Source organism: Salvelinus sp. IW2-2015, linkage group LG1 (genome assembly GCF_002910315.2).
Source record: "Salvelinus sp. IW2-2015 linkage group LG1, ASM291031v2, whole genome shotgun sequence".
NCBI lineage: Eukaryota > Metazoa > Chordata > Actinopteri > Salmoniformes > Salmonidae > Salvelinus > Salvelinus sp. IW2-2015.
The window spans coordinates 33,040,962-33,056,691 of NC_036838.1; the positions used below are offsets into that span (position 1 = coordinate 33,040,962).

The 15,730-nt window shown below is 39.5% G+C and overlaps 1 protein-coding gene across 1 annotated transcript in view; it reads right to left on the minus strand.

Moving 5' to 3' along the window:
- LOC111965950 (homeobox protein Hox-C6-like) overlaps window positions 1-1,580 on the minus strand; it is a 3,281-nt gene extending 1,701 nt beyond the window's left edge. The window contains exon 1 of the mRNA XM_023990384.2: window positions 1-1,580. This exon is cut by the window's left edge and continues 53 nt beyond it. Coding sequence (XP_023846152.1) covers window positions 1-347 — 347 coding nt within the window. The 5' untranslated portion in view covers window positions 348-1,580.
- Window positions 1,581-15,730: the final 14,150 nt, after the last annotated feature.

Genomic DNA, 15,730 nt, shown 5'->3' on the forward strand with positions numbered 1-15,730 from the left:
TGTTCCTGTGAGCCGTTCCTGCTTTGATCAGACGGGTAATCCTGCGCGAGCGAGCTTTGTGAACCTTGTCCCAAACTGCTCTGCCTACAGCTGGGCAGCACGTCCTTATCTTGGTAAAACACGTTGGATCCATACTCGTACGGTCCCCTGSTCGAGCCGAAYACWACGTTGTCTTGGGRMGAATAGAAAGGCGAGGAATATATCCGATTTTGGGCCACAGCGGCTCCGTAGGATGAGTAGTGTCGAACAGCGTCATAGGTAGTTGAGTTTAGGGCCACGTTAGGTAAAACCTCTTGACCACCAGCTAAATGGCATGAGAGCGACGGGTTTGCGAAATACGAATTCATACCTTGCCTCTCTCCCTTGCTCCCTCTTTCTCTTTCCCTCCCTCCCTTTCAATCTCACCTCTCTCTCTATTCTCCCTCTCTCACACTAAGTCACTCTCTTTTTTTCTCTGTCAGTCTATCTTTTAATACCGGCACGCTGAATGATTTCTTTATAATGTATTTCTAGACACCAATAAAGACACAAGGTACAAAGCCGAATGTTGTTGCTAAAGCCTCACTCTAGGATGGACAAGATGACAATGTCAGCTGACCAAATTTCCTCCAATAAAAAGCAAGGAGTAGAGGACTAAGGGAGAAAAAAAACGTTACTTCATTTAAAAAATCCTCGCTTAAAACTACTCTCACATACGCGCATGTACACACACAAACGCCATCGCAAGCTAATACATTGTCATATGCGTGCGCACATACAGAAAGACGGACTACATAAATAAGGAGCGTTTACACACACACGCGAGCGCGCATGCGCACGCACAAAGTTACATACTTGCCAATCTGCCTCCGCAACACATGTCTTTGTTGCACAGTAGCCTATACTATACTGAAGCAAAAATAATAACACTAATGCTCATAAATGTATAAAGAACATGCAGTGGATGAACTTAATCAGATAGGCCATAAACAATCACATTAATCAATTAGCCTAAATGTAGAATTGAATTATTGAGAGAAATAGATGCTAACGCTAGACAAGCATGCTCTATTTCAATTATTTGACTTGAGTTCATTCTCTTGTTCTTTTTTTAAAGATGGACCTTAGAGACGACRGAGAGTTATGTTTTGAAGTCTCTCGGGTCGAGAAAATAAGATTAGGCTCCGCAACTGCAATACAGTGATCGAATTATTCAGTTCGAAAATGTCTTGACAATATGGCCCTCTTAAATCGATTAATATATTTTTCCTCGGTGTGAGATACATAGCTTATAAACTGATTAAAAAGCATGATTTATGATAAACAAAGGGGTTTAATCAAATTGTTCAAATAGAGTTTAGAAAACGTGTTTGGGTGACATTGAATTATATCGTTTGTAATAGCAACGTTGCTGTAGGCTTTAGACTTACATGAATGGACTGAATGTTAATGTATTCGATAATAGGAATGGCAATAACACAGTTATCTAATCTTATGATATAAAATCTAAATAGTAAGTATTGAGTTAATTCAGTTTGACATAAAACAAGTCCTAACACAGGCTTGTTTTGAAGCCTAGAGGCTGACAGGAAAACTGAACACAGGAGGCGTCGCTGTGACACACACACCACACCACCACACACACACACACACACACACACCACACACACACACACACACACACACACACACACACACACACACACACACACACACACACACACACACACACACACACCTAATTTATCATTAGAGCTGGAATTACACGAAATAGTTTGCCATGCAATGGGATCACTGTTACTTATGTCACGATAGGCCTCCACGATAAGAGTAATAAATGGAGTTGTATTTTACCTGAAATTGCGTTGTTGTGGATAGACATGCATGTAAGGATATGCCAAAATCTTTTGAGGCTTCTCCATCAAAAAAGACAGGTCTAGGCTACATTTGATAGCACATGAGGTTGCCTGCTAGGCTATAGTCTATAGCAACTTTTGACAATAATTAGATTAGAGCTGGTGCACGAAATTCGACACATTTATTCGAAGAGGTAAGGAAAGTCTTATATTGGGACAAGCGTTTTTTTKGGCGCGTTGCCCCTTTGTTCAGTGCGAATTCTTTGGGCAAAAAGAGTGGGGGTTTATTGCAGTTTTACAGCGAAAGAATGTCTTTAACGCCTGTGTAAGCCGCAGAAGTCATAAAACCAGACAAATGACAGCTTCCAGTCTACCGCCTATAACGCTCCACCACTGCATGCACTGTGTGTATCCGCGTGTGGGAAATCCTAGCCCAACAAAGAAATTAACTGCACTAGTGAATGGAAGGTTTTAGCGTTACCGCATGGAAAGAGAATAAACTTAAATTGAAGACACTGGATAGTCAAGCGGTTTCTTTAAAAACTATATAATGGACAAAACCACTAAATTGTGTTAGGCCTATTACAAACAAGGCCAATAGGCTTAAACAGCAAGAGAGCAACGTTTATTAAACTACGGCAGCCTATACTGCAGTGAACATTTGAGGGTTGTAACTGTAATAGTTGATATTTAGTTGATGAACTAGCTAAGCCAGTGTGTAGATGGAAAATATTACTATTTGACGGTAAAGGCCTATTGCAGGACAACACAATATAAAATAAACGATGACAAATTTAAATATAGCGAACATCCTGCTTTTAAAATATTCACCAATATTTTCGAACGTGTCTGTGGCGTCTTAATCGATATCAAACTCAGATTATTAGACTTCCATATAAACAATATAGCCTACTTAAAGTTAGATTTGAATGACAAGCCATTGCTATTAGGCTATCTTTTCTTTTTGGAATAACATGGGCAAGATAATAAGGACTTTTATGACAGGTATGATGAATTCGATGAATATCCACATAGCCTAATCAATCATTCTAGGCTTTCCAAATAAAAGTTCCGCACTCAGTTTAATCGAACTAATGAGCTCACGGGTTGGCAGAAGTTGTCGGATACAAACGTGGTGTTCCCCAAACATCCTTTGATCTCTACATCCGAATGCTTTTAAAAGGCTATTACTTTAATGTGGGCCATATGACGAACGCAGCAGTGGGATGTTATCGGTGAGCCTTTCTCTGAATTGAATAGAGAACTAGTTAATACGGAACATTTGTCCTCTGTAAGCCAGGTTTATCATGCAACTCTTAAGATAATGAATACATGTATTAACTGAGACCCCCCCCACCATACACACAATATTAGGCTATACGTGGTTGAGTAGATTATATCTTTCGAATAGAAAATAGGCAGCGTGCACTATACTTCGCGTTAAGCATAGGCCGATGTTGTTGATGCGCTTTCTGTGAAGGAAACGTGAATTGGGTTGGGGAGAGGTAGAGAGCGGTTTTATTGTACTGTGGAAGTGTATGGGGAAGTGTTTTATTGCACCCTTTGTGGAAAACAGTCTGGCATTTGCACGGAAAAAAACAGCTGGTCACTTATATCCTTAGGAGGTATGGAGGTATAGCCTACCATTTGAACCAGACAAAAATCGGACAAAAATAAGGCTCCAATTCTCGTCCTGAATATTATAGAATTGTGTTCTGTGCTACATTATTATTCGCAGATACAGCAAGTCTAACTCAGCCGTAGACGTATACAAGAGTAGCACAATTTTGCATTCTAAACACAAAGTATTGCAACTCTAACTCTGTCTCCTGGGCCAGTAGCACAAAGAGGATAGGTAAGTAAATAACTAGACTTCACTGATAATAACAATTATGATATCAGGGTTATAGGCTAGATTATATTCAATACGCTATTACTGGTGTAATGCTGAAATAGTCTAGAAACTCATCGCTAAATTATAATATTATCTTTTTTGCATGGGCAAAACAACCCTAAACAAAAGTTTTGAAATAAATTATTGCTATCATTATGCTATTGTTATAAAATTACATACTTATTCTGATTATTTAAAACAGTTTAATAAAGCACAATAGCAGACGGGGTATCATAACCATCTGCATTTTAGGACCAATAGCCTACCAAAATAATGCAGGCCTACACTTGCGATTTACAATTGATATCCCCCAATAATATCTAAAACTTTGAAGCATTCATTTTTCTATTTTCAACTAATTGTATCCCCAAATAAAGCAACATATTGAAGACCTACTCTTGTAAATATAAAGGTTTAAAATGTGTCTTTACCCTATGATGGGTGGTTGCCCTTCTCTAAAACAGTTTTTTTAAACCAATTTCCTGATCAAGTGCCATGTGAAGTTGAGAAGTCAAGCGCATTGTCAATAGCACCCTGCTTTCACAGCACAATAAATGAACAATAAACTACAATGAAAACAACCACACGAGGACAGGGTGCGCCTAGCGAAAAGCAAGGGCTTTTCTAGGCCTTGCATTTTTAGTGCAGCGTTTTGGGTTTTATTTGGTGTCAACCAAATATTAGCCTACCTATTTAGATGCCCATCATTTTATTTTGGCATGAAATTTGTTTACTCGAATAAATATTTACTCTTAATGTTGTACTTTTTTGTTGTTGCTTGAGTAGAATGTTTATGAAAGCCTGTTGCAGTCTATTTACAAGTAGGCTATAGGCCTGCACATTTGTTGTGTTTGATGACATTTTCTAAATGCCAGGCATGCATGCCAAGCGTTTTGTGACGATATTTTCTCCCTTATAGACAGGCCTACAAAGTTCCCTCACTTCTTGACTGTGAGGCCATAACCTTTAATAACCTTACACCCCCCACTCCCATTTTTTCTCCCTCTCTGCAGCTCTGCGGAAGGATAATCTGAACGCATGTGTCCTTGGATAAACTCCAGGAGGCCCAAGAACTGGAACAATAAAAAGGATCTGCTGCAATCCTCCATCAAAACAACAACACGTTGGTGGACATTCGTCCCGCACAATATTGTAAAAGAAATGGCAGAGGAAATAGAAGTACATTTTCTTAAATTATAGTTCTGAATTTATTGAGGTCAAATATAATAGTCGTTAAGGGACAATTTTGTCATGGCAAACTTTGTGTGTGGTTAGCACAAGACAAATGTTTTGGATGACTAGTTAACAGCACATCTGCGCGCATCAACCTGAATTTACGCAAATATATTTATCTGACAATCCACGATTTACGGGAAAATGTGAGTTGTGCGCCTATCTCAGGTCAGGGTTATGGTTCCTATATGCTGCAGCTATTTGACCCATTTCTTGGCAAACGACAAAACTCTATATCTTGCAGGTAACGGACTGCAGCCCACTCTTTTTACATGGGAGGCATTTAAAGGGCTACTAAATTGTGGTCTTGTCTTCTTGGTAATAATTACAGGCAAGGTAAATCCCAAACAAAGCCAAGCACCACCTGGCTCTCATTTTAGTAAAAAAAGAACTGTGAAAACAGCAACAACAGAAGCTATAATAATAATAAAGCGTATTATTATTATTTAATAGGAATAAGTCTTCAACCCTTATTGCTGGCAAGGAATGGCAATTTAGTATGGTAAAGCCATTGGGTTGTTGGTTGCTGCATTGTAGTCACAAGGTCTTTGCCATGTGTCATATTTTGTTATTTTATTAGGATCCCCATTAGCTGGTGCAAAAGCGTAGGTCCCTAAGACGAATCTTTAAAATAGGCCCTACTATTCGCAGGGCCGGTTCCAGGTATAAGCGACATAAGGGCCCCGGTCGCTAGGGGGCCCTGACCACCCCAAAAAGGAACTCAGTCAGGTCTCAATTTACTATTGAGTAGTAAAATACCCCAGGTGCAATTTCAAAATTTGGTTGTGCATCAGAAGTTGGTAGTTAGTCTAGCCAGCCATCTAAACTTGTAGTAATCATGGCCGAATACCGACCAGCACACAGGGCACGTGCCCAGGGGCTCTGACCGCCATGGGGGACTCATTGATTTTATTAGTCATTCTCACTCAGATATCATATTGACACGACATAAGTAATTACAACATTTGYAGAATTGCAGGAAATTTGCTTTAAAACTTYAAAAATGTCTCTCCACCCCATGGCAAAATTAGTAGAATTTTATGAAATATGTCATAAAATTGAAAGGTTTTCTCTCCGCCCCATGGCAAAATGTGTATAACTGACAAAAACTTGCATTAAAACTGCAACATTTTCTCTACGCCCCATGTCAAAATGTGTAGAATTGCAGAAAATGAACTATAAAATGTAAATTTTTCTCTCCATCGTCAAGATGGGGGCACTATAATGTTTTGCCGCAAGGTGCCGCCCCCCCCCCAACCAAATCTTGCTTAGGGCCCCAAAACATCTAGAGCGCCAGCCCAAACTATTACATACAGGGTATATAGGGAGCAGTGCAAACAACACTTTGTGCAGCTTTCCGTGGGCTATGCAAACAACATCATGTTATTATTTTGTCCAATATTGTGTCATAGTCAACATCTAATTAGATAAAACTAACGTGACTGGACATACACTATTGACAATAGGCCTATGCCACATGTACTCACAGTATGGATCACACAGTATATTGGCAGTGAGGTGCTGTGATTGAACACTAGATGGCAGTGTTGAATGTAATGCAAATTAGGTGTGAGAAAAGAGGTTTGGGCCTGAATTGGTARGGTATTGCCACATTCCACTGCTTATTTGCTGTGCCTGACAAAATCTATAACATGTCTGATTTTGTATTGCTGTGATAAGTTATTGACTGAGGCTATCCAATGTGTAACTAAATAAAGTGTTTGGCTTTGGTGATCCATGATGATTAAATGTGTGTAAATAAACTTCCTTGTACTGATAGACCACACAGTGGTGTATGTACATTATACACATTATACACAACACACATTAGTGTATACGACGTACATTATACACAATACTCATTAGTGTATATGGAGATTATAACCTACACTTTATACACAAGTGTACCAGTTCAATAAACAAAACTAATATGATGACACCACCACAATGTCACCACAATGTCACCACAACCATCAACACCACCTTTCTTTTGTCTGCTCATGTTGCAATATGGTTCAGATAAATAACCAACTGAACAATTGGTCTTTTATTTACGCATGTGTCACAGCTTTACCTACCTATATAATATCAGTGTGAAGGTTTATACTAAAGGCCATATCTGTGCGCATCTCAATGTAATGCCACAAATTAAAGACATGAGTCCTAAACATTAAAGCCAAAACAATAGCCTAGGCCTGGTAATAAGGAATGGTTACTAATGAAATATTTACTTGACTGCAGCCTGAGAAAACATAATTCCTGAATCACACCAGGGTATCATAAGGCATCACACTTGATGTTTAAGACATGTACCATTAAAGAGTTAAAGGAAAATTATGCCCCCAAATTGTTTTTGTTGTATTTGTTTCATTAGTCCATTGTTGATATAGTCCCAAAATGTTTTGCTTGTCAGCAATCAAGTTTTCAACATATGTAACTTTCAACATACAGAAATGATCCCGTATGATGCCTTTTGCATTTGCATCATGATTTGGGGTGGAATTTTCCTTTAAATAAAACAAGTAGCTCAAATGTAATAGGAACAATTACAGTAAACTATCCCAGGCATCAATGCACCAACCAGCAAGCTCTTTAGTTCTATCCCCCACGCCACAAGGTACCAGTTACTTTCTATGGTCTGATACAATAAGCATTACAACAAGTATGTCCTGGTGATGCACATTGACCCTCTTGACTATTTCTGTCAGAACCAAAATGACTGCTCACATGGGTTACAGCAAGCTACTAGGAATAGTTCCACTTGCAGATTCATTGGCCTATCACTAAAACTTTGAGAGATGCAGACTCAGGTCCAAAAAAAAGTAAATTAAACTGCACAAACCAATATTAATTCTATAACAAAACAAAGCCTAATAGACTCTCTTTTTATTACAACGGCAGAATGTGTAGCTTATTACTAAACCATAATATATAGGCTACTACACATTTTTTTTTTTGCATTTGATATTTACACGAACAAGTAGACTGACGTTACAATATGTATACCTATATCAGGCCAAACCCTTATGTCCATAGACCATAGAACTCACAGTGTCAATATAAGCATAGCATACATAATATGCATGATTTGGTCAACTTCTGCATTTACTCCCCGTTTAGTAAAATATATATAACATCATTAGATCCATCCGATGGGCCACAGACCATTAGATTAATTTTAAACCAATAAGGACCGTAGAAACCCAAACTTACCCACGTTCTCCTTGCCACTACATGACTCACGTTCACTGGTCCAGCAGTTACGAGGGCGGGAGGGAAACCAAGAAGAACGACGAACCCAACTTTTTAATATCCTATAAGTGGCTGGTATTCTGTTTAACTCTGTAGAGCGACAGGAAGGGTATTCGGCCTCTGAAGTGTCACAATACACTATCGGGAACCGAGTAGACTACTCATGCTCCACTTCTGACTTAACAGCGACGAGAGAGAGAGAGGGAGAGAGAGAGAGAGAGAGAGAGAGAGAGAGAGAGAGAGAGCACTGAATAGGGACGGGAAGCCATAAAGTCAGAGAGGGAGGGAAGAACGGGTAGCAGTGAAATAGAATGGCTAAACATGTAGGTGTGCTGCAAAATAAAACATATTCATGTATAGAACGCGAAAATGCTGTTGCTTAGACGGGCAGGTCGTGTATCGATTGAGGATGCTAGTAATCAAAGTTCATGTTCATCGAGGGGGAGTCACATGACAATCTACAGCCAATCCAAGTTCCGATTCAGTCGTAAACTTTTATTAGCTGCAAATTTCCCACCAAACAACCAGGAATGCGCTGCGCCCCCTTCCCCCCCGACCCAATCTCTATATATTTCCTTCTTCATAAAGACACTTCACTATCTATGGAATAAACTCAGCAACTCACATCTCATGCATTGTGTCGCTGAAAGCTAGCCTTCTCCATTTCCTCGTTCGTTCCTTACTGTTGTCCCACCCTTTACGCAAGTGTACAGCCAGCCTAGTCCTATATACTTTAATTTGGTTCTGTTTTTCTTTGCTCCTACCTCTGAAACAGTAACAGTCACATATCCTACATGTGCAGAACATCAAACTCCAGTCGAATATCGGTCCGAGATGCCGATAGCCTAGTACTCAAACAACCACTACATTACCGTAGCCAAGACCTATGGCGATACTATGTGTTGACAATTATTTAAGACACGGCATAATACTGCATTTACACCGCTGATGTATCCAGCAGACGCACCAAACACCCCTCCACATGCGCACACATGCGCATAAACATAGCTGCGACAAACTGCGCGCGCATGCTGTACCCTCATCCCAGGTCAATAGGAGCAGGTCATTCTTTAAATTATGAAATATTTATTCATAAAAATATTGTATATATTTGCATGAAAACATTATTCTCCGGAACAGTAACAAATTCATGTGATCATTTGATTTGACGACAATATTGTTTAACTCTTCGAATCGAAATAGCCTAATTGATTTGATTATAATCCTATTGGGTAGCCTACACTGCAATCTGGTGTGTATACCATTTTATTATAACAGCCATAGTGAGACCAGCCCTGATATTTATTCATGCGTTCATCCAATACATTTTGTTGGCTCTGTGAGCACATTGGGATATGATATGTGTCTTAAATGAGGGAGAAACATGTTGCACCCCACCCATTTAAAAAGAAACTTCTCATCTGTACAAATGAACACAGTTTCACTATGCATATTTGAGACCGGGTCTGGTAGMTCGTACGTCTGTATAGCTATCATATAATTAATGATATAAGCCTATATTGTTAACCATTATTATTAAGCCTTTTATAATGAAGGTGTTCACTTGACTACGAGGGATTAAAGATGCATGCGGCCTTCACATTAAGCATATTCCTCTTTCCACCTACATTTTTATTTCTGACATTTGCGATTCCATTTTTGTTACTGAACAAACGACATTTGGAGAACGTTCTTTGTGTGCACAGTGAATTAGCAATGGAGGATAAATCAAGCTTGGCCATCATTGATAACACTGAAAACAATGAATAGTCTATGTGTGTTGAGTCTCGATGTATTTATTTACATTGTAAAATGAATATAAATTGAATATGCAGCCTATACACAGCCCACTTGAAATAAGTCAGTAAAATACATCAAAGTTGGGGTAGGGCGGCCTTTTTAATAATTAACGTTTTTAAATAGCAAATATGAGTCTTAATTGTCTATATAACTGTGTATTAAGTTTTCCTCTCTAAACAGCTGGTTAAAATAGAGAAAACCAGACAATCATATTGTTTGTGGAGGCCTACACTGAAAGCGCCAGGAGTGGGTCAGAAGTTAACACAGAGACACTGGCGAGTTTATGTCGTCTATAAAGTTACAGGTGGTTACGACCTTATTATGGAAGTGGTTCTTCCCTCACGGCAATATAAAGTACAAAGGGAGACGGGTGGACAATGCTCATTGACAATTGTCACTCTACAGAAAACTTCCGGAATTTCGGCAGTAAACAGCAGTAAACATATAGAATTGGCTAAATCTAGCCTGAGAACCTCAAGTCAAGAGAGTTTAACTATAAGTTAGGAGCCTAGTTTAGTTAAGAAGCCATATGAACATGTGACTGTGGCGGAGTTGATTTACATGGTGAGTCTTTTTATTCTTAAAAGTAAATAAAATTAAGGATATAACAAGAACATATGGACATCTCAGAAGCTGTTCTTGAGTTGTTGTTTGTAGTAGTGCCATGTAGTGCTAATGCAGGTTATGGCTATGTGTCACTTTTATCTTAATCCAAGAGATGGTTTGAAAAATATATTGAGGCTTATAAAATAAACTTCACATCCGTACAAATGAACACAGTGGGGGGCTCCGAGTGGCGCAGCTGTCTAAGGCACTGCATCTCAGTGGGGCGTCACTACAGACCCTGGTTCGATTCCAGGCTGTATCACAACCGGTCGTGATTGGGAGTCCCATAAGGCGGCGCACAATTGGTCCAGCGTCGTCCGGGTTAGGGTTTGGCCGAGGTAGGCCGTCATTGTAAATACGAATTTGTTCTTAACTGACTTTCCTAGTTAAATAAAGGTTAAATAAAATATGCATAGGCTATGCACCCTATTCCAATTGTCACACTGCGCTGGTTACAAATATGTTTTGTCACCTATAACAAAAACCAAAAAAGATATTAGGAAAATGTTAGACAAGACCTATAGGCCTAAAATAACTAAACATTTCAATTAATATTTATTTTTTCCTGTAGACTGCAGTTTATTTCTGAAATCAAGTAGGCCTATGTGTAGACTATACGATTTCTTACATCGTCTACTCTGAGTAGGTTATATGTTTTGATTGAATTTAAATAGGTAACACATCACAAACATCTTGCATTGTTGCCTACTCTAATGGTTTCATAATAACGTATTGAATACAAGGGAATAAAATATACACCTAAAAGCCTACACAGATATTTATCTTTCCATAAAAAAAGAGACATTGCAATTGCATTTTCGTTACTGGTCAAAAATCAACTAGCCAACCTATTTCAAACAATAGACTACAGTAATATAGTCTAATTATAACAATTTACATAATACAGTTTATCCGAAACCTAAAGTATTGTTGGCCCAATACTCTAATATTCTAGCCAACTGTCCTTTCATAACTGAGATAATTGAGATTGAGATAAAATACAGCTAAGCTATCTAGTGATTGTATACCTCTAAATTGTATAGTGGTGATGATGTGTTGAAGAGGTAGGCGCGATGTAGACTTTTGACTCCAAAATACATAGAAAATGTCCCCTCAAAACACATGCATGGTGTTAATCTTTCCATGCACCCAGACAGCTATACACCGAGTCGGTATTTAAGCCATAATGAGAAATTCCCCATTGACCACGCCCACAAATTGGGGAAAACAAATRTTATGTCCCATTGACCCACATTGTAAAAGAGCCAACTTCGTAGTTGGTATTTAGTTATACAGAAATAACCAAAAATGCCAAAAAGCAGCTGTGTTGTACATGTAACCAGGTCAAAAAAATTCCAACCTACGGTTTGCAATGCTCCCGGGTTGGGAAAGAGAACGTAAGAGAGAAGCCCTGTGGCTTCAGACTATTTGGTGTGGAGAGTGGGAAATTGTGGGGACCAGGTGTCCAACTAAGTAGGCTACAAGTAGCTCCTTTTGTAAATTCACTCTGGAGTGCCAGAGTGTGCTCAGATTGGCTCTGGATGTTGGTAAATTCAGAGCATTGTCAGATGGTCCATTCATACATTCATAGGGTGCATTCGTAAATTCACTCTGGCTATCTACTCTGATTTCAGAGCACTCTCGTTGGAGTGTACCAGAGCGTAGCATAACGGATGAATTTAYGAATGCTCAACACCCGTTGAATATGGCCTGTGTCAGTAAACATCGGCAAAAAGCTAATTGTTGCCAGCAGCACAGTTACAGTCACCAAAGCTCTGGATAACATGAAAACAGCCTAACCAGCTCTGCTAGGGAGAGTAAAATGTTCAGAGTGAGGTGTTCTCTCATTGGTGTCTAGAAGTAGCTAGCAAGCTAGCCAACATTAGCCAATTAGCTTGGGTGCTTGACTCCCGTTTTGAGGTCAGAACGCTCGGATCAACACGCCAGAGCGTCCAGTGTGCGCGCTGAATATTCCGAGAGTGAAACGCTCTGAATGTACATACGGACAATCTGACAAGGCTCTGAATTGACAAACCCCCAGAGCGCACTCTGGCACTCCAGATTGAATTTATGAACACACCCATAATGTTTCGCTCTCAGCGAGTTCAGAGCGCACACAGGATGCTCTGGTCGAGGAGTAGGGTTGATCCGAGTGATCTGACCTCACAACGGCAGTCAAGCACCCAAGCTAATTGGCTCATGTTGGCCTTCCAGACACAAATGAGAGAACACCTCACTCTGAACATTTTACTYGCCCTAGCAGAGCTGGTTAGGCTGTTTTCATGTTGTCTAGAGTGTTGGTGACTAACTATGCAGCTGGCAACATTTTTTTTAAATGCCAACATTTCCTGACACCGGTCATATACAACAGATGTTGCGCGTTCGTAAATGAATCAGTTATACTGCGCTCTGGCACACTCAGACGAGAGTATTCTGAAATCGGAGTAGATAGCCAGAATCAATTTACGAACGCACCCTTAATGTTCTAGTTGGTAGTTTGCTAGCACTCACTCACTTGGCTAACGATTACGCTGTCTTGAAAAAGGAGCATGAGGGAATCCCTACAATACTACGTTTTTTAAGTAATGAGAACGCTTGGGAGCAGGCAATGTTGAAAATAAATCTTTAGACATGTACTTTTCTTAAATGTAGTTTTGCAATTGACTTTAAACAAGCAGACGACAAGAAGATTGCGTTTGAAAAAGGTGTTGTGAGCAAATTCGGTAACCAACGTAACCATAGATTGTTTTCCCCACACAGGGGCAGACAGGGATTTGGAGGGTAAGGCAGATGCCAGTCTGTATATAATGTCACCAACCTCTATACAGGCAGGCCTCAAACAAGAATAGCTCTGTGCGCAAGCACGAACGTGCAGACAAACATTGATATTTTTGGCATCTCGTACCTTGATAGGAGGTACCCAAATTGATATTCCATATTTACGCATCTACATGCATTGGAAATTAAGGCCTAGGCAAGAGTTTAGGTGAGCGAACACTTTCTATGTACCAAAACAGTCTCTGCTGATTGGTAAAATAACTCCTTACATTAATTGTGTCTCAAACAAACATTTTCTCTTACCCACTAGCAGTACAGGCTTGCGGGTGTATCCCGTATCCACACCTTCGTCCATTGGGCTGAATGAAAACAAGGTTGTGATAAAAAATATCTTCACTAACGTAATTTTGTTTGGGTATATTTAAGATAGGGGAGAGTGGGGTAATTTGACCTAAAGGAGTAAATTGAGCCACCCTTGTTTCTAGGAAACCGTACACAAAATTTATAATTTAACCAAATATTTAGGAAGAGGTCATAATTTCATGGAGTCTGTGGAGGATGAAACCCCATGGAAAAAGTGGTAAGCAAGTTAGGTCCGAAAAACTGATTTTCACCAAGTCAAATTAATTTATGGAGTTTTCATGGTGGTTGTATCTAAACCAAAGTAGATCATTTAAAGATTGTTTTATGCATTAGTTAGGGTCTCTATTAGCTTCAATATGAGGTCCTAAACCTAGCATGAAAGTGCATAATTGTAGCTGTGGGGGCTAATTTGTCAAAATGGTTGCCTTGGGGTAAGTTGAGCCAATGGTTGAGCTAATGGCAAGTTGAGAAAATTGAAGTATTTTCTTCCCAGGCATAATGCAAGGCATTATCGCTGGAATATGAGGTAACAACAAGGCCTGGGCCTATGTTAAAAGTGTTATTTAAAAGTACTAAGTGTTTGTTACACCCTGACTACACCGTTCGCATCGTGTGTGCGAGCGTTGCAAAATAAATTTAGAAATCTATATTATTCAATTATTGTACCCACACTGCTCGCAGACGCTCCTTGGGCTAAAATAGAAGTCAGTTCTGTTTGTGACACTGATCGCGCTGCAAATTCTGCCTCTTCCATCTCCTCATTGGTTTATAGAAGTAGATACCCGCGTGCCATCTTCTCATTGGTTATATCCACGTGGGTGACTGAAAGACAAACTGCGCTGTCGATCGTTGTGGTAATACTATAAAAGTTTACATGCCAATCGCAATATAAGTTCAGAGAAAAAGCCTGGAAGGAGGAGAGATGACTAGAAATGATTTGGTTGACCGTTTTATGTGTGGATTAATTGTCGGAGTAGAGGACCTTGTGCATTTCAGGTAAAATAACAACTCAATGTTTATATCCCAGGACAAATTAGCTAGCAACAGCAAGCTAGCTAAATAGGACAAATTAGCTAGCAAGTGCAAGCTAGCTAGCTAAATTGACATAATGTATAATGCTTTTCGACCTGGTTCAGAGTTTTTTAAATATTTTAACCTGCGTGTCATGATCGTGTTTGGTGTGGGTGGAGAAAATACAATTATGCATGATGGCGGACGATGGCTCACGCGCGGGGTCGGTTTGGGTTCCACGTTAGGTGTTCAGCCTGTGTGAATAGATGCTTAAAATGAGTAAAAGACAAAAAAAAGTGATTGTGAATATGCTGAATTGTYTTTGGGAAATAAAGATAGACATGGTTTTAAAAACGTAGTAGTAATATTTCATTCAGTACAGAAATGTGTAGGAAGCTTAACTTACCCTAGCCCACAGCTCAACTTACCCCATACCCAGGGTTAGTTGTGCCAAGAGACCACTTTTCTGGGGACAAAACTGTAATGTTTACATGAATTCTGACTATTTCCAGTGATGCACAACATCCTGAAATATATGAAGATATCTTTGTTGAAAGAGTACTATATTTACCTTGACGGCGTGATGCTGAATATAAAAATGGCTCAATTTACCCCACTCTCCCCAATTGTGATGTTTAAATGTTATCTTTCTTAGAATTTTGTGATGTTAGGAAAACATCATATAATCACAAAAACGGCCATAATTAAAGGTTTAGGATTGCCTAACTTTGTTTTGTTTTCATTGAGGAGTCAGCTGACATTAATGTGTGTGTGTGTGTGTGTGTGTGTGTGTGTGTGTGTGTGTGTGTGTGTGTGTGTGTGTGTGTGTGTGTGTGTGTGTGTGTGTGTGTGTGTGTGTGTGTGTGTGTGTGTGTGTGTGTGTGTGTGTGTGTGTGTGTGTGTGTGTGTGTGTGTTGGGTGGATTATGGGCTATTGTATCAATAATGAGGAAGAGAAA